The sequence below is a fragment of the Halichoeres trimaculatus genome, unplaced genomic scaffold, assembly GCF_033239565.1.
Source record: "Halichoeres trimaculatus isolate MK-OKI-2021-1 unplaced genomic scaffold, fHalTri1.1 fHalTri1_scaffold_7, whole genome shotgun sequence".
NCBI lineage: Eukaryota > Metazoa > Chordata > Actinopteri > Labriformes > Labridae > Halichoeres > Halichoeres trimaculatus.
Genome location: NW_027437185.1, coordinates 23,942,814 through 23,967,949, shown reverse-complemented (window position 1 = coordinate 23,967,949; position 25,136 = coordinate 23,942,814). Strand labels below are relative to the sequence as shown.

At 39.2% G+C, this 25,136-nt stretch overlaps 2 protein-coding genes across 3 annotated transcripts in view; one reads left to right on the top strand and one right to left on the bottom strand.

Moving 5' to 3' along the window:
• The window catches only part of inppl1b (inositol polyphosphate phosphatase-like 1b), a 27,477-nt gene extending 4,954 nt beyond the window's left edge, over positions 1-22,523 (bottom strand). For both annotated transcript variants that reach the window (XM_074673702.1, XM_074673703.1), the window contains exons 1-23: positions 22,391-22,523; positions 14,000-15,115; positions 10,943-11,006; positions 7,388-7,526; positions 7,179-7,299; positions 6,612-6,752; positions 6,400-6,487; positions 6,221-6,298; positions 5,980-6,117; positions 5,730-5,844; positions 5,535-5,635; positions 5,358-5,460; positions 5,053-5,249; positions 3,580-3,697; positions 3,377-3,473; positions 3,133-3,271; positions 2,893-2,992; positions 2,399-2,487; positions 1,501-1,582; positions 927-1,016; positions 719-832; positions 549-637; positions 373-460 (exon numbers count right to left, since the gene is read on the bottom strand). In XM_074673702.1, the coding sequence (XP_074529803.1) occupies positions 373-460; positions 549-637; positions 719-832; positions 927-1,016; positions 1,501-1,582; positions 2,399-2,487; positions 2,893-2,992; positions 3,133-3,271; positions 3,377-3,473; positions 3,580-3,697; positions 5,053-5,249; positions 5,358-5,460; positions 5,535-5,635; positions 5,730-5,844; positions 5,980-6,117; positions 6,221-6,298; positions 6,400-6,487; positions 6,612-6,752; positions 7,179-7,299; positions 7,388-7,526; positions 10,943-11,006; positions 14,000-14,136 (2,428 nt within the window). In that variant the 5' untranslated portion in view covers positions 14,137-15,115; positions 22,391-22,523. The remainder of the gene's footprint in view (positions 1-372; positions 461-548; positions 638-718; positions 833-926; positions 1,017-1,500; positions 1,583-2,398; positions 2,488-2,892; positions 2,993-3,132; positions 3,272-3,376; positions 3,474-3,579; positions 3,698-5,052; positions 5,250-5,357; positions 5,461-5,534; positions 5,636-5,729; positions 5,845-5,979; positions 6,118-6,220; positions 6,299-6,399; positions 6,488-6,611; positions 6,753-7,178; positions 7,300-7,387; positions 7,527-10,942; positions 11,007-13,999; positions 15,116-22,390) is intronic.
• On the top strand, positions 19,598-25,136 carry arr3b (arrestin 3b, retinal (X-arrestin)). Its single transcript, XM_074673656.1, has 15 exons — positions 19,598-19,608; positions 21,909-21,939; positions 22,103-22,163; positions 22,256-22,300; positions 22,380-22,573; positions 22,683-22,742; positions 22,828-22,904; positions 23,022-23,157; positions 23,248-23,332; positions 23,499-23,571; positions 23,782-23,919; positions 24,073-24,150; positions 24,240-24,263; positions 24,365-24,414; positions 25,108-25,136. Exons 1-15 carry the CDS (start codon positions 19,598-19,600, stop codon positions 25,134-25,136), a joined length of 1,092 nt encoding a protein of 363 aa, XP_074529757.1.

Below are 25,136 nucleotides of genomic sequence, written 5' to 3'. Positions count from 1 at the left end.
TCCCCGTTGAAGTCAGAAGACGCCTAGCGTCCGACTGTGTTAAAACACTGAGACGCTGCGGGGATGAATGAGAAGGAGGTCAAGCCAGCAACCTGCGATAGGTAGCTGACTCTGAACAAAAGATGAAGGAATTGTAGCGTGTATTTTGTCAATGAAATGTACACACAGTAGTACATATCACCACTTTTTTGGGGACATTTTAGGGGAAGCTGAGCTTCTCTTGCAGTCTTAGAGCAATCGCCACTCGTAAATCAAGTCTGAAAACTGTTGCAAACATGATAAAATACATTTTGTGTTAAACTGTCATTTTAAAAACAGTAGCGCACCCAAGTAGTAGTTTATAAAACAAAATGAATTTGTCTGAAGACCAACCGTATGACTCAAATCCATCGCATGACTTGACAGATAACAGCAGGAACTGATCCTGAAGGTACTCCATGTCAGACATGATTGGCAAAAGCTATAACAGATAAGAAAACACAAGTACACACTTTGGTTTGAGAAGCTGGTAAACTTTTGATTGTATTGAAGTGGACTGAGCTTCTTACCTTGGGCAGTTGTTTGAAGGACCAGCCTAGTTTAAGAAACCCGGGAACATCACAGCTCTGCGAGTCATTCTCACTCGAGCGTCGTGTCTCTGCAGAGGAAGATTTGAAAGGATTCTTGTGGCTTTGCTGCACATCGATTTATAAAATGTCTATTTAAAGGGACTCTATACCTTCAAGGCAAGCGGAATGAAATTCAATGAAGAACTTCGCCTTGCTCGCAGTCTTCACAATAGCCTCGATGCCCTCGAGCTCTATCCAGGCCTTCTCCACGCTTGAGCTTTTCTCTGTGCAAGAAAATGTAGCACAATACTGTTCAGGTATAAAATATATTGAGTCACATTAGTTTGTTTGCTACAAGTGTCGCAACAACAGAAGCACCTGTTTTGGAGCTGAACTGTGATGTCACTCCCACTTGGAACGTGGCGAAAACAGGCGAATGATCACTGGTAAAGATGTCATCTGTGCAACCTGGTGAGAATGATATGCATTTGCAGTTGAAATCACAAACAACTTTTGTTGTACCAGAAGTTCTGAGTGTACAGGACTGTTGGGCACATAGGAAGTCTTGGTATTTCACAAGATGTGTCAAAGTAAGTCAAAGTGAGTGGTTTGGGAAAAGAAAGGAAGTTTCTTCTGAATGTTCGTTATATTTTGATAAACTGCCGAGCTATTCTAAAACGGAAGCTCAGCCTGCAGTGAGGGGAAATGGCTGGCTGCCTCTGGACCACAGGACGAAATATAGGGTTTGACCGTATACATTGTAAGGTTTACTGACATTTTACAGGGGAAAGAATGAAAAAAAAAACACTGCACGTATATCTAATTATGGTACACTGCCTCAAAATATATAGTTATACCCGGACTTTCTCACTGCCATGTCTTTGCCGCTCTTATACATTCTGTTTCTGTCTTTTGTTATCTGTTCCTTTTTCTCATAACTCTCACATCTTACCATAAGCAGTGCAGATGATGTGCGTCTCGGGGTAGGACTTCCACAGAATCCTGTCACACCATGAAGGAACGTTAACTCTTACCTATAAAAACAGATTCAGGAATAAATAAACAGTAATCTGTTTTGTGGTATGAAAATGAACTTGCCAGACTTAGGGAATGTAAACAATGATAGTTAATGTTATTCCTGTTATGCCAGCCGATCCTTTTTTAGTGTGTGGGTCACACGTAACAACCTATGTTTAGAAGCCGTGGCAGCTGCTGTCATAGTCAGCTTACCCTACAGACCCCTTCAATGGGATTAACTTACACACAAAGATATCTTTAGAGTCAAGTCAGTTTTATACTTGGAATGCTTGAGGGTCTTTTCTCTGTTGTGAATCTTTATTTAGCATCAGTGTTTGTTATACAATAAACCTACAGGCTTGAAGTCATAATTAAAAAAAAGAAAAGATGTTGTTTTTATACATAGGAAAAATAATCACAGTAATTAAAGCAGCTCAGAGACATTTCAAAAAGAAACATTCAACAAGAAAATCACACGTCTCTTGGTCTTTATTCCTACAGTTCAGGGTCATGCTCATTTCTCAGGTCTTTTACACAGATCATCTGGAAGCTTTGGATGTCATTACAATGTTTCAATAAAACCATCTGAATGATCTTGAGACATTTCAGTCTGGACCAGAGTAACGTGCAAATCAGACCAACAACCTTGACCACTTTCACTCGAGCCGTGTCACTAACCCTTGAAATCTTGATAAGGCTGAGGGAGTATTATTTTTGTGGTGTCAAAGCCACTTATTGTTTCAGCTATAGAAATGCTTCCTCTGTCCAGCACATAAAATGTGTTTTATGTGTATCCCTCATCCTGTTTCTCTGAAGTGTCACACATTACTCACCCCTGAAGTCTTGTACTTTTGCCAAAGGTAACAGTCTCGGGAGCCCCGTTCATACCGATAGGTGGGCGGGAATGCAATCTTCTCCTCCTCTTAAACAGGATAAAACGAGAGGAGTACAGAGTTAACACAACAGAGCTGTAATTAATCATCAAGTCAAAAGTATATATGGATTTATACACCATCAATTTTTAGATTATAGGAAAGAAGCTGCCTAAATTTTAGTCAAATACATTTGTTTTTCACTAAATCAATTCACTCCTTTGTTTGTGGGCCTTATAACCACATCCCCAGTAAATAGATTTTCTTATGTGGCCCAGACAATTAAAAAAAAAATTAGAAAAAGATGTGAATTAGAATTATCATTTTATTTCTCACCAAAACAATGAATGAAAGTCAACATGTTTTACTTCATATTATTATAATCATACAGTGAAATAACTCCCTGATTTGAGCCCTCAGTATTGACCAGAGAACAGCAGCAAACTGAAACTCACTGAAATGGAGAAAGGCCTTTCTCTTGTGTCTTTCTCGGGTCAGCTGATCTGCACACATGAGCTCCTCAAACTCCCTCTTAGAGACATGTTTCAGGATGTCCTGAAGTTAGAGATACCAAGACAGAATTATTAACATGACAGCTTAAGAATTTCATAGCTTAATATTAGAATAGTCCCAACCAATTTTCAAATTTTCAAATATGCCATGACTGATGAAGATGAAATAACTGTTGGTCTCACCTGCACATCCAAGTCGAGTCTGTAGTTAAGGTCTCCACACCAGAAGAGATGGGTGAAGCGCAGGCTGATGTCAAAGGCGCTGAGCTGTTTGTCACCGAGAGAAAGCAGCCTGAGGATGTCCACAAAATTCTGGTTCCTCCTGAAGATGGTGTACATGGCATCAGACAATGTAAATCCTTTAAAATGTAAAGTTTGAATGAAGTGATGAGAAATAAAACTGGTCTTACAGGTTAACACAACATACCTTAGCACTTTCTCACTTCCAGAAGTCAGGTGGCAGTTAACAAAGCCAAAAGATGTTCCACTGAAGAGGAAAGAGATGCCAACAGCCCCCTTGTTACCTGAGACAACAGACATTTTGCACATCAAACCTTAAGTTCAAAAAATGTCCTTCATATAAATCACAGGCTGTATTCTTTCATCTATTTGTCTATTATCTATTTATACCCAGTGTGTTCCCCAAGCCAGTCTTCACACTCGCTGTGTTCACATGGCTGATGCGACTCTCGTGCTCTGGCCTCACAAACACGGCCAGCCTCATATTCCAGAGGGACTGTACTGCCACCTACAGGAAAATGCAACACATTACATTAGAGCAAGAGAACAGTCTGAAGTGCAAAAACTGAAATCTAGGCAAGTGTTTATGTCTTACTTTTAGTAAAAATTCTAAACTAGGAGCCACATTCACCTGACAGGTCCTGAAAAGGATTTCATTTTAAGATTTCAATAGACCAAAACAACACCCAGATGCTTGTAAAGGGTAAAAAAAAAATGTGACGTTTACCAGACAGGTGTCTTGAAGTTAGGATATTTTCTTAATCCAATAACCTTTTAATCCATAATCTTGTGTTTTGTTGGCTGTGCTTTGTCTCTTTTTGTGCTTCCTGTCTGTCTGTAACTTTGTGTTTTTGCAGCTGCCTGTCTTTGCCAGGTCTCTCTTAAAAAGAGCTTTTTGGTCTCATTGGAACCAACCTGGTTAAATAAAAGTTTAATGAATAATAAATAACTTGACCAAATCAATTTTAATATATTGAAATCAGACAACTCTCTGGACCTGTCAGGAGAATGTGGCTCAAATTGAGTCTAATAAGACTGTTTTTACAAAAAGTAAGACATAAACACTTGCTTAGATTTCAGTTTTTTCTGTATCACTAAAAATGATATTTAGTTGTTCTTTCTTTAATTGATGCGACCCATTTCTGTGAAGTAAGTTTCAGTTTTTGAACACAAACACTGGAAAAAAGACAACCTATTTAAAACAAATCATCAAAGTGAAGAGACGCAGCCACTTTAGGACATGTCAATGAAAAACACAAATACTTCAACCAAAACATTCAGGGGTGTATCATCAGGAAATAATCAGAAATAATTCCAGATATCTTCCAATCAACCCAGAAACAAACCCAGTCACACACAAAGCATTCGACTTAAGAGGTTGGATGATACGTCCAATACTATAATTTTGTTCTTAAATCAAGACTACAAAGGTTAATCAATCCCTTATCACCATTTTCAATCTCGAAGGAAGGCCAAAGTCATGATACCATATGGAGTGGTCAGTGTTGTGTGTTTTGAACAGAAAATTAAAGTTTTAAGCACCTACACTTCACTCTAAAGATTTCTGTACAGGGAATGTGTAAAAATAAGATTACCTTTTAAATAATCCAATTTTATTTTTTTTTTTAAGAAAGTCTGGAGCACATAAAAGGCTTTTGACTGGATATGGTAAAATGTTAATTTTGGAAACTTTTCTTTGAATTTTTTTTTTGATTGTCATTTTTTTCTTATAATGTAAAAAGTTTGAAAAGTACTGTGACTTTTTAAAAGTTTTAATATAGTGCATGGTGTTTTCATGTTCTTAATCTGTTTCTGAAAAAGGTGATAAAATATGGATGAAAAAAGTCAAAAAAGTAACGTTACTTGTTTGAAGTCAATGTGAGTATAGCTGCGAAGGGTTGCTTTCACTTGTTCCGTCCATTCTCTCTCCCCTTGAGTGTTTTCCTGAGTCCCTAAAGCGTAAATGTCATGAGGGAGCAAGGCAGTCATCTCATCAGGGGTGTGCCCCAAACCGCAGCAGGTCACCCAGGACTGCAGGCTGCGAGGTGGAGGGGAACCACCTGCGTGCACATGACAGCACAATAAATAATGTAAATCATCTCAGTCAGCACACTGCATAATCTGCTGTGGTGTGACATTTAAATATAAGGCTATCATGATTGATTTACCCATATTCCAGGTGCCAACAAACACAGAGACCATGTCAGGTTCACTCAGCTGAGAGTGCCTGGTCTTCATCAGCTGAATGAGTTGGCAGAAAGCGTCACGTTTCTATGAAAGACCAGAGTGAAAAGTCAAAAAAAACTGAAAAGTCAAGTCAATATTAAGTCATTGTCTTTCCTCACCCGTGCGCTCTCAAACATCATCTCCCGTGGTGTGTTGTGGTGGCTGTCGACAACCACACGCACTTTTGCAGGACTACTCTGGAACTTGACAATCTGAAGGACTGAAGTGAAACAAAAGCATTAAACAATATACTTCAGAGCAAAAAGGGTCATGAGAGTAGCTTGATAGTAAAATGAAAAAAACTACAGTCTTACTTCTGTCATGTGAAACCCTCTCTATTCCAAATGAGCCAGCCTTCCTGTCAAAAAGCAGCACTCCTGTGTCCACATCCACAGAAACAGTCTGTCTGCCGTACCGGACCATCTTCACCTGAATAGACACAAAACAATAGACACAACTTTTAAACTCTGACTGTCAGAGATCAGTATTATTATTTTATTTATCTAACTGCAACAGACTCACAGAGCATTTATATATCCTGTTCAGACTTTTTTCAACTTTTACCTGAAAAGAGTGGACTGGCAGCTGCCTGGCATGGTTCTTGACAGGTGTAACATTGGTGGGGGTTGGCTCAGGAGGGGGCGGGTTAGGCTGCGCTGCCAGGTTGTGATTGGTGACTGCATCTTGTAATGCTTTCAATACCTTTGTAAAAACATAATTTGCTGTATTACAATCTTAGCTGGGCTGAAAATACATTTCATTCAGAAATTTGAGTTTCTAAGCTCAGTAGATGCAGAAAACATACCTTCTTCTCCAGTGAGGAAAGGAGGCTGACCAAAGCTGAAATCTTAGACAACAAGCTATCTATCTCCATCTCAGGCCCCTTGTTCAAAGACAAAACCCACAACAAGTTCATAATTATGAATTCCATGGATTAAATCAAGGTTGGATATAAAGATTAGAAGCTATATCTTTGGATTGTACCTGTGTCTTGGTGTGTGTTAAAGAACAGCTTGGATGGTCAAAAACTTTGGCCAGGGTTTCCAGACTTGAGAGTGTCAGATCAATTTCACTGCAGATCAGATCAAAACACAACTTGTCCTCCATGATGCCAATAAATCCCAGTATAGGTACTGCATAAATGCTGTGTTCATGAACAGTTAAGTTTTAAAATTCAAAGTAAAATGCATGTATACCTGTTCAGGCCTTGGCAGGCAGTACCCAGAGTACGCTTAAGGTGGCACAGAGTGGTTGCTCCTTTCTGCACGTTCTCAATGTCAAGAGGCAGCTCACTGAAGAGGTAGTCATTAAGTAAAGCAATCACCTCCCCTGCAGTGCTGAATGCAGGATCAAAAGAAATCAGACAGAATTATTCCTGATTGTGCGAGCTGTTTCTGCTCCATGGACATTAACTGTAGCTTCAATTTTTATCTGCTTGAAGGAAACACATTCATCAAAATATTAGGGAAATAGACCAGAATCAGATATCAACACCGCTTATTAATAGGCCACAATTTTTAACATGTGAATTTAAAAGACTCACATGTTGCTTCCTGAATGATTGGCAACAGGTGCATATTTAAATGAGAAGATTTAATTTGAACTGAACTGAACAGATGGCTTCAACTAATGTGACACAACAAGCAGCTCGCATCAATACACCAACCTTTGAGTGTAACAGAACAAATCAATTATAGGTTTGTAGCAAAGGAAACATCTTTAGTGACTGGTATCAGTTTTGTGTTGGAGCTTGGTGTCTATACCTGGATGTATTCAGCTCCTGCAGTTTATCCAGGATTGGTGCAGGAGGAGCTGGCTTTGCTGGTGGTCCTGTAAGAGGCGCTGTGTTTGCTGAAACTGGAACTGGAGGCGGCTTCTCATCATCTGTGCATGGATGGGTGTAATGTAAAATGTGTGCACATGTATTTTACTGTCAGATAATTCTTTGACTTGTGAAAGCTAGTGGGCTTACCTGAGCTCTCATCACCACTGTCAGTATCCCGGGGAACAGGGTAGAGCAGAGGAGTGACCAGACCTTTGTGGGGATGCTGGTATCCTAGCACTAGGTCCTCCAGAGTCCGAAAACAGTTCACCTGCACCCCCTGGGTTGTCTGTTGGAGACATGCACCAAAGAGTAAATTTAGAGCAGGTACTGCATAAATCAGATTTGTGTGTGCTAACAATCTGTTATTGCTTTAAACCTTGAAATGCCTGACACATTTAACAGAGATGTGTCAAATGATTAGTGACAAATTCCATACAAACAGGAAACACAGCAGCAAAAATGTCTTATTCATAGGCTTTTTTTTAATCTTTTACTTTATGTTATACGAAAGAACAGTAAAGAATAACAAATGGACTGTGTTTTGCTGTGTTTTGCTGTGCTTCCTCTAGTCCTCAGAGCACTTTTACATTGCAAGCTGCATTCACATCACATTCATACACTGTTGGCAGAGGCTGTTATGTAAAGCACCATCAGTATTAACTAATCCCATTCACACACACACTGACGGCACATCGCCAGGGGCAATTCATGGAGGTTCCTCAGGAAACATGAACATTATATACAAAGAGATTTTGTGTAGTGATGTTCAAACACCCCCTTTTTTTCACAGATAGAGATCCAGGTCTGTCAAGTATTTGCTCATTCTGTGTCCCCTCTGGAGTCCACAACACCTGAAAGTACAGCTCTGCACAAGGAGCACTGTAAGAAAGTGAAATCATTGTTGTACATCCAAATTGCAAACTCAAGACAAATTTTGTGCTAACTTTTGCTTAGCGCGTAGCCTGTCTGATGCTAAAGGATTCAGGGTTTTTTTTTTCCTTTTTTCTTTCTTTAGCTTTAAATTAAACAAAAATCTAAAAATGTGGGGAGGGACACTACTGGTACTACTATTGTTACACTCTTAGTTCAAAGCAAGCATGTTGGATTTTTCATTAGGGATGCACGATATTATTGCCACAATATTGGTATCGGCTGATAAAAGCTTAAAAACACGTTTATCGGTATAGGCAGACATGAAAATTTCTGCCGTTAGTCACAGCTGATAAGGTGCTATTCAGTTAGGATTATTATTATTTTCCATCTGAAAAATAAGCTCCTTAAATAAAATGTAGCACTTAGTTTATTTGCACTGCAGAGCTCTGTGTCTGTCACCAGGTTGTTACAGTAGCTCTAAAATAATCAAATGCAACTTGGTTATGTTTAAAAATGCATTGTACATTTAAAGTCAATGTGATCTAAAGAAATTATTTTTCTGTGTTTCAATACTGAATGTCTTGAGTTTGAAAAAATAATACATTTCTTATTTATGGTAACATCAAATGTTTTTTGTCTTGTTTTATGTGTGTTTCTTAAACAAATTAGACCGTTACATTAAGAGTAACATATAAATTCCAGTACAGGATAGACTTAGCTTTCTTTACAGTGAAAAAAACAAACAAACTTGTGATTATCAGTATCGGCCAAAAGGGGTTTCGATATATCAGCATATCGGATATCGGCAAAAATCCAATATTGTGCATCCCTATTTTTCATGTCACTTGAAACCAGCAACACCAAAATGTAGCTCCTGAATCAGAATCAGAAGGCAGGTAAATGTAATGTAGTTTTGTTATTTGGAGAAGAAAAACATTAATGTTCCAGTAAACTGATGAGTTATGGTGTCTGATCAGGCTTTTCAGTTATTTGTGTGGTTGAATGAGATAAAATGCTACTCATTAACAGACAAATTTATCTCCACAATGTGGACCATAATATCTTACTCTTGTTTCAACCATTTTAATCAAGGAGAAACAGGATTCCATTTTTAACACATCAATGTTTTCTTAAATGTTTCCTTCCCCTTTTTCTGAAATGTTTCTTGGTATTAATAGAAAAAGAAGAAGTGAGTATTTGCATGATAGAAAAAGATGCATGCAGATGATGTGCTGTGATAAGAAACATCTCATGGGGTTTCATAGAAAGCTCTTCCACAGTAAACAGTAGGCAACATCACTGACAGCTACTTCTTGGCTGCAGCAGCAGTTTGGCTGTCAAGCCTCACTGTGATTCAGCTTTTCCATTCAGACACAACTCGCTGTCTCTATCACCCAACATCAAAAAACACAAGGTAAGGTCATTTTTGCATGCACACATTCATACTTTAAGATCAGAAAAGCAAGCAAGCTGGCTTTTACAACATCCCAGAAAAAGCCCCACAGCTTCACTACTGCACTTTAAGCAAAAATGAAGACAACATAAATACATAAACTGTGTGCAAATGCTGAACATACATTCTTACTAAAATTACAGTTGCATGATCAACATCATTGCAGTGCATGTTAGACCACAACACCAAGCTTTCCTCTCCCTTTATACAGAGGTTTTTGTTTTCATTTGGCGGTTAAAGGGACCGTTTTTTGGCTCAAGCAGCACAACTCTTGCCAGAAACTCTTCAAACAGTATTTTTTTGAACCACAAGGATCTCTTGAAAAGCAATTAAAAGGAAATGACGTGGAGTAAGAGACAGCGAGGGACAAAACGGTCCCCAAAATATCTCCATGGCCCATTTGGAAAAACAAGACGGCGAGCATGCAACTTTCGAGTTAATGAAAGTAGATGCAGCGAGGGAAAATTCGTACTGGAGGTTTGAAACTGAGTGCAGTGGAAAAACAGCTGAAATAGCTACAAAGTTTTTTTGTAACGTGAAAGCAGAAGATTTTTCCAGGAGGAAGACTAGAAAACCACTTCTTTACAATTATTATTAAACATTTTTTATTTCATTTGCTGGCATGCTCAGGCCAGAATAAAAAGGATCAGCTGCTTTGTGGTTTAGACCTTGAAATTGTTTGTTCCCCTCAAACTTTCATTTTTTTCTAAGTCACTGTGTGTGTGTGTGTGTGTGTGTGTGTGTGTGTGTGTGTGTGTGTGTGTGTGTGTGTGTGTGTGTGTGTGTGTGTGTGTGTGTGTGTGTGTGTGTGTTTGTGGTTGAAAACTGTGCTTGTGTATATTTTTATAGGCTTGTAATTAGGTCATTTGCTAACTAAATGGCCCCCCTCCTCCCCATGCTCAGGGTATCAAAAACAGGCTCATACCATCGGAGGCTCCTACCCGCTCACATCCAACAAACTCATTATATATAAACACACACCCTCATTCATACACATAACAAATAAGCACACCCACTGGTCAGTGACCTAGTGTGGGGGTAGAGTAGGAATCTCTGAGACATAAAAACAATTTCTTCACTGTGCTGCTGAGCTTATGCTGCAAGTATGCAGCCACATGGCAGAGATGCCATTGAAACAACAAGGCTACTGCAGTCGCAACAGAGCCTGTGCTGAGAGGAAACACAAACATGTTCCTGTTCTCCTTTCAACAGGCAATAACAAACCATTGTTTGATCCCTCAAACTCCATCTATACAGCTGTGTTTCTCTGTGTGCGTACAGTATGAGCCAAGATTTCAGGCGCCTATTGTGTTCTCTTTCCTCCTTCTCTTCCTCATCAGGCAGAAGATTCGTGTCATGTGAGGAGGGGAGCTCACCTGAACAGCCAGGAGACCGTCTGCATCAGGAAGAATCCGATACGTGTGAACGTGACGCTGGAACCTGGGGAAACCAAAAATAAAACGGGAGACATTTACTTGTGAGAAAACAAAGAAAGAGAAATGTAATTGAATACACAGTTTAAGAAACAGAGAGAAACAAAATAAGAAACAGATGTAGCTGTAGCAAAAGGCTAACCTTTTTAAAAGGCGCTAGTCTTTTTTTTGTTTGTTTTTATAGATGATTAATATCATGGATTCATTTAGTCACAAGATGAGAATGTAAGCGTGACACTCAGACTGTCATCTTTAAGTGCATCAAAGGTTTTGTAGCCGGAAATGTAAAGATGAGTTGCAGTTACTGTCTTGTTCATGAACAAAGGGGAGCTACCACAGTTGAATCAATTAGAGGAGAAAAGTAAGAAAATAAAAGAACGATGACATGTTGAGAAAAGAACGAAGGGAAAGAGGGTGCACTGTGAGCGGCCCGGCTCAGCTTTCAGGAATGTCTCTGGCTCAGGCTGATGAGCAGTCAGCGTAGTGCGGTCGCTGCAGCTCCCGCCCTCTTTAAGGGGCCCCAGGGAAGAAAGAGGGGTAAAGAGGGAAACAGGGAGTCCTAAGCCAGGGTCTCACTGGCTGAGATGGACTGTGTTCGGACGGGACGGTCCCACTCGTCCTCAGAGTGTGTGTGTGTGAGAGAGGTTGGCCCGGCCCTTACATTCACAGCACTTTCAGCACTCTTCACCCCGTTGGCTGATGTAGTGAAAGTGATGGATATGACAGGGGGAGTTGAAGCTGCTGAATCAATTTACAGTGGCTGACGTTTTGCAGAAATGTCACGTTTATGAAAAGTTTCCTGCACTATGTGCTGAAAGTGGAAGGATTAGCTAATTAGAGTGGAGTTTAACATGAAGTCAAAATGATTTTTGTTTCTTCTTACAGAAGGCAGCATTCATGCTTCAAGACATCCTGGGTGAATCATTCATGAAATATTTTCATGGAGGTGGAGCTCATAAAATCAGACATATAACAACTCATTCAGTAAGTGCTATGAAATGATTTATGCTAACTGTAGGGTCAAATTATTTGTATCTTATTTCTTACCAAGTTGAGACATTTACTTATACTTAACCTATTCTTTGTAGCCACATATCATGTGAACAAAAATATGTGTATTACATTTTTCCAAGCTTTTACAAATAACAATAATTAAAATGATTAAAAAACACATCAGATCTCAAAAAAGTTTTGTTTTGTTGTTTTAGAAAAGATGTGGGCATAATTCAAGTTTGATGCCAGCAGCTACTTTAAAAACAGTTAGGACAATGGGGATGAAACACTGGAGGAAACTTTCCAAATTGACTAGGTTTATTTGCAACTGGTTAGCAACATGACTGGGTATAAAAATGGCATTCCAGAGAGTCTGGGTCACTTAATGCACTCAGGTTAAAACATTCATAAAAAATAACCCTCTGTAGTAGAAATTGCTGCATAGGCTCAAAATAAACTCAAAAAGTCTGTGTCTGCAAGCACAGATGGTCACAGGTTAAAACTCTGAGAATCAAGATTTTACATTCTTTTTGGAAATCCTGGACGATGGTATCCTTATAGCCTCAAAGGTAAGGGGGGATATCTGGTGTATTGTCAGCAAAGAGTTTGAAAGCCAGCATTTGTTAGGGTATGAGGATGTATACATGCCCATGGCATTGAATCGATCCAGATAATGTCTTTTCTAAACAGGGTATATGCTAAAATCCTGAGGTTGATTTAAATACCTTTTTAAGACTTTTTCAAAAACCTTTAAAAAAGTTCTACGACTTTATCGCAACTTTCAGGTTGTTGTTGGCATCCACTTTTTAACAGTTGTAGTTTACATTTTTACAGAAATTATATAAGCTAAGGAGGAATAAAGCTTGAAAGAACAAATGAAACTAAAGGCAGGTTTATCGACACTCCCACAACAAGAAACAGCAGTTATTCGAGGCCAACTTGCTGAAGAAAATGAGAAATTTTTTAATCATTTTTAAAACTTAGGACATGTGCCAGAGATTGTGTGATTTGCTTTAATGTTGTATTTAATTTCTTTTTATGAAACTAGAAATGTCATTATGTATAGCTGGTGTTTATACCGCTCACAATCCTTATTGTTGTATTTTATTTTAACTACAGTCTTTATGTATTTTTTTTTATTCTACTCTTTTTTATTTTTGTATTTTTCTACTGACTCCATCGATTTCTGCTGTTAACACGACAATTTTCCAGTTTGGGATCAATAAAGTAACTCTATTCTTTTCTCTTCTATTCTATTTTAGAACTTTATCGGCTGAATGTTGAACATCCCAATCAGGGGACAGTGTTGCAAGTAGGAAAATAAATATTCATGGATATTTTTGGAGTCAAAGCTTGAATACCTATGAAACTTAATACCTCATAAAACCACAACTAAGACTTTTTAATACTTTTTAAGGCCCTTAATTTTCCCAAAATTGATTTATCAACTTTTAATACTTTTTAAGACCCCACGGACACCCTGTTAAAGAAGAATTCACATTCTGCACGCTAAATCCGCATGGCTCTGTAGTAGAAGAGATAGGGTAATAAATTGACCTACCAGGACACTCAACTTGTCACACACTGAAAATATTAAGATAAGAAAAATGATAAAGGAAACTTTAAACTTTAGAGCCAGGTGCAAACATATTTCAGGTATCACACTAAAATGAGATTTTTCAGTTTCAACATTCAATAAATTAAATTAAACAATTTCAGATCCTTCAATTTTTTTTTCTGCCAATATTTTACACAGTGCCCCAACTTTTTTTGAATTATGGGTTTGATCAAGAATTTAGATTACAGAGGGGAGTCAGATTTACACTGTATTATTGAAGACTGTACAATTACAAATACTTGGAGACTACAGCCCTGTAAATACTATATCGGAAATACTATGTAAAGTTTTACCATAACAGAAGTTACAAAGAATAAGCATCATATCTGACCATCTTAGTAGCGTGTGTGTGTGTGTGTGCGTGTGTGTGTGTGTGTGTGTATACTCACAGCAGGCATAATGCATAGGCTCCTGGCACAGACTCACTGTCTCTCACAAGGTAGCTGCCATCCCTCCCAGCCCGCGCCAACAAGTCCTCTGCACGAACACGACTGATGTCACGATGATACCATGCTGCTGTAGCCATGGCAACCAATGTTGCAAGATATGCTCATAAAGATAATCCACATGAGGTGATGAACTTAACACGACTCTTATTCAAAGCAGATTTACTGTGTCAGACTCACTCAGCAATCTGTCACTGAGTCACTGAGGGTGTCAGTGAGTGAACTCTCCCATGATGCTTTTCTCTATGGTCAAAGTGTCAGACGGACCACCTAACACTTTATGTGTATCAGCTAGCGCTTCCTGGGTCCTGGTTGGTTCCTGGGTCACACATCCTGCTGCGTTCAGGGAAGAGAGAGGAAGCATCCAGCTGATTTTCAGGTTAGTCCACGGAAGCTTCAGTCCACCAATCTGAAAGTTTTCTCATGTGGTGAGACCTGGCCTCAGTTTTAGGCAGCAAGTTGCTGCACTCTGGTGTGTGTAACTCTTATAAACACACACCATCACATCAGGGCACCAGAGGTATAAAGAAAATAGCAAGAGATGAGAGAGCTGCACGGTCTGAATGAAGCAGCCACTCCTGAACCAATGAGACTGCCTCTAGCTGAACCACCAACACAAGCCCTCTTCCTGTCCCAAAACAAAAAACCCCACATGCAAACAACAGGAAAAGACGAACCAAGTATGGTGAAATAAACAAATGGAGCCACACAGAAGGTGCCCACACACTCATGCATGCACACTGCAGAGACAGAAACATACCAGATGGAGCTCAGTCAGCACTAAAACCAGACAGGCATGCAACAGAAACCAGACTAATTCAAATGATTTCCCAGCTCTGCTGCCATATAAGGGAAAAGGAACACCCTCCAAAAAGTTCAGCTGATGGCTGCAGTTGTCTTTGCTTCTTCCAGGCCCAGATTCCATCAGGAATGCGTCTGGCTGGATGTGGGCTACTCCGGGGGTCTCACTTTCATTCTGGATGTTTGTATGCTGGCTCGTGTGTCTTGTCAGAAGAGTACCGTCCTCACTGGCGTGGTCTCCAGCGGTTCTTCAGAGTGCTGTCAGAGCAGAGGGAGGGAGCAGAGGCAGAAGCAGAGGACAACCCCGTTAAAGCGCAGGGCAGACAGAGGAAGTGACTCGGCATTCCAGATGGCGGACATAGCCAGGAGAATTCTTGCGAGGGGCTCAACTTCCACACCAGTGTGTGAAACAGCCGACTTCTTCCTTTTTCTTTCCTTTTCTCCCCCCGTCTCCCTACTACTTCCCCCTAAGCCCCTGCCCTCTCTCTCCCTTCAAATTCCAAACATTAAACATGGCTTTCCACACAGAGGTGTCATGGCTAATCCGTGCTTTCTTCCTTGTTTTGTATCATCTCTGTCTCGGGACGTTTTATCCTCTGGCAGCTACTTTTTCTTTTTTTTTCCACCCTTTTTTCTCTGGTCTCTTTTTATTCTATCACCCTCCCTGAGCTTCCCTTCCTCTCCAGCTCACTCCTTCCCACTCAGAAAAAAAATTGCCTCCATATGGTTATGATCATCCTTTACTTTCTTATTTTTGCCCTTCTTGAACATCGCCCATTATTCAGCCCTCCTACTTCCCTCCCTCTCCATTAGCTGGGCCATATAACTCTGTGAGAAGCTATTTGGTTCCATATTTGCTGTTTAGCTTCTCACTACTCAGCAGAAATGTGCCAACCACCAACCGCAGCCCCCATCAAACAAATAAACACAAGTCCACCCCAGTCTGATGACATATAAACTTAACCCTCAAACTGCAATTTGCTCTTCTCTGTGCTGTAATCAGCTGTTTGATGCACATTAATAAAAGATATTTAGTGCTTTGAGCTTCGTGCCAACATCAACAAGCTAACAAGTTTTTTAAAAACATCCAAACATAACAAGCACTTTAAGATGATTTAAGTCATCCCCGGGGGAACATAAATGTATGCCAGGATTAATGCTGATGCATTGGATAGTTCTGCCACAAATACAGTAGTTTAAATAGGCCTGTCACGATAACAAATTTTGCTAGACGATAATTTTCCAAAATATTATTGCCGATAAACAATATTATTGTCAATATCATTTTGATTTTTTTTTTCATTTTTTCATTGATGTAATTATGATAAATGGGATAATAAAGTGAGTACACCATATCAAAAGCAATAAACTTTAATTTCTTAAAAGTATTTAACTGTAATTAAAAGGTCAGGATCTTTTAAATAAAATAAATTAAACAAAAAATATAATAAATTTAACAAACAAGAAAGAGAAAAAAATACAATGAAAATTAAATGGACTTTCTTATAGAAAAAAATACATGTCAATGAAAATAATTAATACAAATTAAAAACAATAAAACATAGGCCCTGTATTTAGAGAAAAAACAAAACTCCAAAAAAAACCCAACAACAATAAAAACTATAGCCTAAATAAAAGGGAGTTTATACAGTTCCTGAATTGTTTGTAACATGTCCTTTTTCCCAGTCAATCCGTACTGTCTGTCAAACATTTGTAACATTTCTGGCTTTCAACCGTATTGAAGAGCTGCATTTCTTTGGCAATGTAGCTGTCTTTGAGCGCCCACCATTTGGCGCTTTTATTTCTATTTACTTTGCCGACCAAAAGCCTCAGTAAGAGCAGATTGTCAAAGAACAAGGCACCACTACACCTCCCTCTTCTTCTTCGTCGCCACTATTTTCAAACAAATGCGACATATCAGCTTGTTGGTGTTCATGAGCTCACACTTTGTTCATTCTGATAAAAAACAAAATATTCCCACACTGGGACTGTGGCCGTATCTTTCGTGCCATCACTCATATTAGCGTGTGTTTCCTCCTTACCCCTCAGGACGCTCGCTTCAGCTCTCTCCGTGTGTACGGGCAAGCAGCCTCGTCGCAAAAGATGCCAAAGATTGCATTTTTGACAGATGCTTACCAATCCGCTAAATCCGCTATAGAACCTATGCACACCGATGTTAGGAAAGATAGACGTAGTGAGCCATCTTCTCATTCAGCCTCTTTGGTCGAAAGAGAGGAGGGAAACAAACATGCATGCTCGTGTCAGTTTATCGAGGCTGGCAAACTTACAGAGGACGTTTTTATTTATCGTTCGGTTAATTGATTTATTGATTATCGTGATAGGCCTAAGTTTTAACCTTTAGGTGGCAGGGGAATAAGGGGAGCACTAAAACTGTATCGTGCATCCTCTGGGGACAATAAATATATACCATAGACTGTATAAAACAAGGACGTAGTCTCCCCAATGTCACTCGTCTGTTTCTGAAACGGAAAATGAAGCACATAAGCTATTGTGGCCATATTGGAAGTGGCAGGGGCTTCGTGTACAGCTATAGGGCATCTGTCATTCACATGACCTGAGCTGTGCCTCTAACTGGGCAAGCTCATGATCTTCATATCCTCTGAACTGCCAAGTTAGAAAAAAATTCACCTCTCGTGCAGTGTGTGCCGATAGTAAAATGAGCAACTCAGACAGGAGAGGTTTTTTTAACCAGGCTGTAAATAGGTGAATTTCTGCTTTGAAAACTGCTTTTTTTGCTTTGGTGTGTATGTGACATCTGGTACTTCCACAGCCTGCCTCAAGCGATCACTCGAGAAACAGCAGATTTTAGCCCTTCCACATTGTCTCATATTCTTAGACCAGAGGTTGCCACTTGGAATATTCAAACATACAAATTGATCAACATTTTTCTGAATGACTTCCAAGACGCTTAAGGGACTTGGCAATAGAACTATTATTCACCGAGTAATCATAGCTGTAAATTTCACTAACAGCATTTTACATTAATCATAATAAGCAGCATCAAAAAGGAGCACTTCCTGTTGGCAACATCTACTGCATCCCTCTCTTTATTTAGCAGCACAATGAGGAGTATGGTGTTAAGAAGAGCTAATACCATGATGCTGTAACACACTGGTACCAGTGAGCGGTCTCTCTAAGGGACAATGTTGACTGTCTTTATAAAGAGCTTGCCAAAAATGGCTACAGATTAGCTGTAAGGGGCTTATGTGACTGAATGTAGCCTCACACAGCCAAAACAAGAAAAAGAAGAACCATGAGAGACAGTTCAGCATTGTGAGTACAGAAAATTAGATTATGCTAAGTTTTTCTCGAGGAGCAGTAAACAAAAATACAACTCCATAGACACAGTGTAAACACACATACAGACCTGTGTGTATCAGCATCTAAAAATGCTGAATCTGAATTGTAGCTGATCAAAGGTGATAAAACACCAATGATGAACCAAAAAAGAAACTGTGTAGCAAGACTGAATGATGTATTTGAATCCCACCAGATCTCTTGTCAGTCACTGTCCCACGATCAACTTTATCCTTGCTTGATTCATGACCGGGCCTGTGAACTTCTGACCTTTTTAAGCTTATTGGAGGCATTATTGTGAGGGTTAGTGAGTCTAGTTACCCTTTATATTTCATTAATTTGCTACACAGCTCATATGTGTCTGCACATAACCTCAAAGCTGTAAGAAGCAAAATCTAACATACCCTGTGTGAGTTGATTTATTACTATGCAACTACTCAGCTGTTGTTTTGTTTGCTTTAAACTATCATTGAAAGTAATAATACAAATAGAATAAAAGATAAAGATCATTCAAGTTTTTTGCAAAATAATAAAAAAACAGCTTGGTATGAGCTGGTTGATGAGCTTTAAGTAATGATTTTGAACAGAGCTTGCATGGTAAGACTTTATACTTCTTTACACTATATTAAAATGTTATGACTTTAAAAAAAAACTGTAAAACTGTACAATAACATTCTTATATCAATAAAAATCAAAACAGTCAGTTGGGAGTAGAGGAGACAGTTTGCGCTTGAGACAGAGGATAACTCTGGGTATCAGAGACAGAATTCATTTCATTCATGAAAATTCATGAAGCCACACTTTTGCTGGCAGCTGTTTATCCAGAACTACTTTAAAGTCTCATGTTTACAATTATTTTAGAGGAAACTGTTTAACTGGATTTATTACAAAAACATTTGTGTACTGAAATACTATCTACACATAGAAAAATCCTATAAGTAAGAGAAAAGATGCTTTTTGCTTCATGTACATGCTGCTTTAAAGAAATCAACAGCTCGACTTTGTATTTGCATGTTATCGCTTAGCTCCGTGCCAACCATGTGAAGAACAGCAGTCTCGCTTTAAAGAGATCTCAAACCTTGTCCCAGTATGACGGTTCAGTGGAGTGCAACACAAACAGCCACCAATCTAATTAATTATCCTTTACTCCTAAGTTGTAAAAATCCATTCATCCAGCTCCTCCATTAATGACTCAACTACACCTGACTAAGGAAGTGGCAAGATGCCCAAGCAACCCTGATCCCCCTCCCAGATCAGTAGGGTGCCACTTTGGGGACAAGGCGGAGAAAAGGTAACTGCCTATGACTGTGAGTTCCTTGGAAGACCTACTAGCCTGGTTAAAGCTTTGACTCCTCTCCAAAGAGGCGGTCCAAACCAGAGACCAAACTAGAATCAGTTTATTTGCCAAATATTTAAGTGCTTATGGCCAAGAGGTAAGCTTACAAAGTGCAGTTATCTAGCCTATTTGTTTGCCAACTAGTAAGTCATCAGGTCACTAAGGTTGCTGAGAACCTGCCGTGAGTGCAAAGTGCATAGGCTTGGTGGAAGAGCCATCTGTCACTCAGGCTACCATAACAACCACAATCCAACTAATACCATAGTGCTCCTGTCTAAGCTTCAAGAAAGGAAGTCCTTCAGCATTCACTCACGATCCATTCAGACAATATTTACACACCCACAATGACTCTGGGAGTCATGTTTAAAATTTGAACAAACACTGACTTCCGAAAATGCGCAGTCAAATTTTTTCATCTTTTTCCCATTGTAGACGAAAATCAGCTTTACTGCATATCTACAAGGATGTACAGCACTGTTTTTTTTCATTTCATATCCATCATGTTTATACATATGTTAATTTAAAAATTATATTCATTCATAAAGACAAATATGTGGGGCTTTTATGCAACATGAGCAGTATACAATATTACCCTAGATTTACCTGTGTCTTAAAAAAGACAAGACCAGGTAATCAACATAGCTTGATTCTAAGAAAAGGCCAGTTAATTGCCGCCCATGTCCATCCCACCCCCAAAGCAGCCCAGGTCTATGGGCTTATGCTTTTAAAGTCACATACACAGCATTATTTTTACACACGCTGTGTACCAAACAGGAGCGTTCTAATGCATTAATCTGATTTTCCTTAAAACAGCCCCCTGAAAGACCAGGTAAGCTGGAGGGAGGGCTTCAAGGTTGGGGGGGTCATAGTATAAAGGCTAACAGGAGACAGTGAAAGCCACTCACACACCCCACACGCTGTCAACACGCTGTCAACACACTGTGACGGATTACAGACGACTCATTGACAGAACCAACGATACAGTAAGTGAGCTGACCAACAGCATACATGTGTTTATAGATTTGTATCAAACATAGAAGTCTAAGAAAGTTGTGACTGTGATGTTAGCTGAGCATCAGCATATCTGGAACATACTGACTATTCTTTCTGTGGCTGTTATATGCCCTAACTACTCAAGCTCCAACCACAAAGATACACTGCTAAAAAGGAAGGCATTAGTCATTTATGAACTGCCTTTACCTCTAAATTAACTTCGACTGGTAAATTATTCAGAAAGCACATGCATCAAATGTTTGTTTAACTGTTTGCCTTAAAAGCTGGTCTCTTGTGATATAATCCAGTAGTTCTATATCTATGCCAGTTTCCAATAACAAAGTCCCTCTGTTTTTATGTTTACAGAATTAATCTTCAAACTTGCCATCAACATGTCAAAGTAAGTATAAGGTGTTTTAATTTGTTCACTGTTTTGGCAGCTTTTCCAACAAAGAATCAGATTTTCATAATAATAAAATTCAAATCTCTTGAACTCCAACTCTCATTGGAACTGAATTGCAAGGAAAAGAAATGTGACAGAGCTGGGTGTTCTCAACAAGGGTGAAGTTGCTCCTATTTGTTTAAAAAAAAAACAACTCAAGGATTTATGAATTATTTTTAAACATTATGTCAATTCACCATGCAACTTTGAAACAAGGTTAAGGGCCTATGCACGGGTTAGGTGATATTAACTTCCCAAAGTGTACGCTCAGTGGCTTACATGTAAGAGTTTAACTTCTTGGCAGAGGCATGCACTACATTCTGCGAGACTCTTCTAACACTCAAACATGGATGAATCCTGGCTAAGGTGGATTGTGTGGATTTGATCTTGGAGGAGATTTACAAGACAAAGGAGAAGTTTTAACTGGATTAGTTGGCACACTACGAGAAGAGGTGTACACCACTGGGGGTTACTACGATGCTTAAAGCTGTAGGCATAGAGCAAAGGATTGCACTAACTAGGTTATGTAATAGTCAGAGTGTGCTTACTAATCCAGCATATCGATTCAGAATTTCACACAGCAACCAATAAATATCCAACATGTGATTCTAAGATTTAACTTGCATAGTCACAGCAGTATTTGTAGCAATAATTAAGATTTGTGATGAGAATTATGTGTTGACTTTCAGGCGTTGCTGCATAAGATTAGTCAATCGTGACGGCAGGTGCTTTACTAATCCATGCTCACAAGGGCGGGGTGGGTGGCAGTGGGTGTCATTTAATTGGAAATGACAGCAATCAGAGGTACCATGAGTTTAACACGACAACCCCAAACAATCACCAAAGGAGACTGAAAATTTTACAAATGGGTATTATAATTGGTCTTCTGTTTTATAATATAAGATGGGTATGTGTGAAAAAGCAGTTCTTTCACTGTCTTTTCCTTTTTTCTTTCTTTTAAGGGTTTTCAAGAAGACCAGTGGCAATGGACATGTAAGTGGCCTCTATAATATGCTCATTACAGGGTGACTCTTGGTTAAAGGGAGGAGTGCAATTTGTATGTAGCTCTTCCAAATCCCAGAAATAACTTCTAAAGTTGTGTAACCTTGGCAGATGGCTAACTGTTTTCTTCTCTGCTTTTCTCTGTTTCTCTCAGATTGCCCTGTACTTGGGGAAGAGAGACTTTGTGGACCATGTGGACTCAGTGGATGTAGTTGGTGTGTAACTCAAAGTCTGTTTATAAATCCTCAAATTTACCCACACACAATAAACACGTCTTTTTAATCTCATGTTTTGCTCCTATTTGCAGATGGTGTTGTGAAAGTGGACCCCTCTGGTCTTAATGGCAGAAAAGGTATCATGGCTTTCCAATGACGATAATTACATGATTTTATCTGAGGCAAAAATCACAAGTAAATCATTTTCTTTTGCAGTATATGTGTACCTTGCTTGTGCCTTCCGCTATGGAAGTGATGACTTGGATGTCATCGGGCTGTCCTTCAGAAGAGACATCTGGATCAAGCGTGTTCAGGTGTATCCACCAACAGACTCAGGTGCAGCTAAATCACCAATGCAGGAATCCCTCCTGAAGAAAACAGGAGAGCAGGGGTGTCCTTTTTCCTTCCAGGTGAGGAAGACAAAGTACTTCAGTATAACATATAATCTTACTGTATCTTCAAGTAGAATCTTGCATTGGTTTTCTCTGATCAGTAGTGTTGTGTTTCTACTTGTTTCAGTTGCCAACAGATCTGCCGTGCTCAGTTGCCCTACAGCCTGGGCCAAATGATTCTGGCAAGGTACTCCGACTCTTCATTTCTTATTTACACTTCATTCTCCACATATCTTCAGATGTTTCAATTTTTTCATGTTGTTCTTTTGCAGGCTTGTGGTGTTGACTTTGAAGTGAAAGCTTATCTTGCCAACTCACCAGACAATGCAGAAGAAGTCATTGAAAAGAAGTATGTATCACCGTAACCAAAGCCTCAACTTCATCCTTCAACCTGCAGAACAAGAAGACATAACATAAAGAGGACTGACTCTGACTCTTTTAATGTGTGCGTTTCTTCTTGTCTTAGGGACACATGTCGCCTGATGATCCGCAAGATCCAGTTTGCACCAACAAGCAACAAGCCCGGACCAAAGGCTGAAATTTCCAAGCAGTTTATGATGACTGACAAACCAGTTCACCTGGAGGGGTCTCTGGGAAAAGAGGTACATTTAAGCTTACATTTTGCCTTTCTGTACTATATTTATGGAATACTTTTTACCAAATTGTTCAAAACAAACTATTCTTACATACAGATTTACTACCACGGAGATCCAATTACTGTCAATGTGAAAATCAACAATGAAACTGCCAAGGTTGTGAAAAAGATCAAAATCACTGGTGAGTACTGAGTAAGAGGTCAGAAGCTGATTAAAGTTAAATTCACAATCATTTTTGTGTAGCTGAAGACACATGAGAAGCACGAAGTGAGTGTGTGTGTGTGCGTGTGTATTGGATTTGTTAAAGCATCATTCATCACTAACCAAGCTACTTTCTTTTCTTTTAGTTGAGCAGCTAACAAATGTGGTGCTGTACTCATCTGACACTTACACCAAGCCAGTCTGCTCTGAGGAGTTTGGGTAAGGCTTTCATTGTATGAAATGGGGCTTGTTGTGAAATCTGGGGTCTTTTTAGATTCATTGAATTAACTAGAAAGCCATTTTCAGCCACATTTGATATCTGAGAGCCTGTCTTTTAATTAAGCTGTATGAAGCTGAAGTGAGTAACTTCCTGTGAAGTGTTGAACTGTTTTATATTTATATGTTAATGTATCCGACTGCTATCCACAGGGAGACAGTAAATGCTAACTCTACATTTGAGAAATCCTTCCAAATCACCCCTCTGCTGGCTAACAACAAAGAGAAGCGGGGTCTTGCAGTAGATGGACGACTAAAAGATGAGGACACTCACCTAGCATCCACCACCCTGTAAGTCACCCTGGGTCTAACATCAGAGGGCTTAAAGGTTTTCATCCTCTTATTGAGGAGTGGTGGTACAACTCCACACTGTGTCATCCACTTATGGTGACTTAAACTAAATCCTCTGGCTCTGAGTGCTAAACTATTCCTGTACCCCTCCAGGAGTCAAGGAGAGAAGGAAATGCAGGGAATCCTTGTATCCTATAAAGTCAAGATCAATCTGATGGTGTCCAGCGGAGGGTGAGACTTATGCAAGCATACAAGTTTGACTTTTTTGTCTCATTGAGAATACTAAATAGGTTTTTGATTTTCCTTTTACCACACAAAAGACTGCTGGGTGGCCTGACAGGAAGGTAAATAGAGATTTTCTCACATTATAGCTTTCATAAACAAGTAAAACAACAAAACAGAAGATCCTTAGATATATGATTTTAATAATGATTTCTATTTGTAGTGATGTGACTTTGGAGCTTCCTCTGACTCTGATGTCCCCCAAACCTGCAGGTGAGTGTGTTATTTTTGTTTAAATTTGCCTTTTACGTTTCTAATGAGACATATTACTGGAACAAAACAGTCTAAAGGAAATTAAAAGTGTATTTAATGGCCCATTTTATCTTGTCATTGCATGCTACTGCTGTGTCCTGAGCAGAAGTGTGAGTATAAAAGAGCCTCTGTAAATAACATGTATTTGCCTGTGGCTTTGATGTTTGTGACACTCTGCTCATATTTTTCTCCTCTGTGTTTGTGTTTTATAACCTGCAGCACTTTGGATTAAAAGCTTCTTTAGTTCAGGTGAGGTCACCTCAAGTATAGCACCTTTCAGTGTTCTTCAAGGGCAAAAACACAAGTGCTTTACAAGAAATAGACACTAATCTGAGCATTGTGACATCCAATCTAGTTCATGAAACAAATCAAGACAACCATTAAAGGAAGTTCAATTTTAAAGTCAGGCATTCATGTTATTCAAGAAGTTGTGTTGTGTAGTCTTCTAAAGGAAGCACTGATGCAATTGCCCTTGAATCATACATATAAACCATATCATCTACAAGCTAAAGAAATAGTATGCATTCAGTTAGAGTAGCATATTTTCCATCTTACCCTGGCTGTAGGTAAAGTTTGATGAAAAGTATATCTTCTGTTACCTTTGTACCAATTTTTGAAATCAGTTGTTTTGTCCGTTCCATGCCAACAGGACAGACATTTCAATCGAGTCCATGGACGGTTGA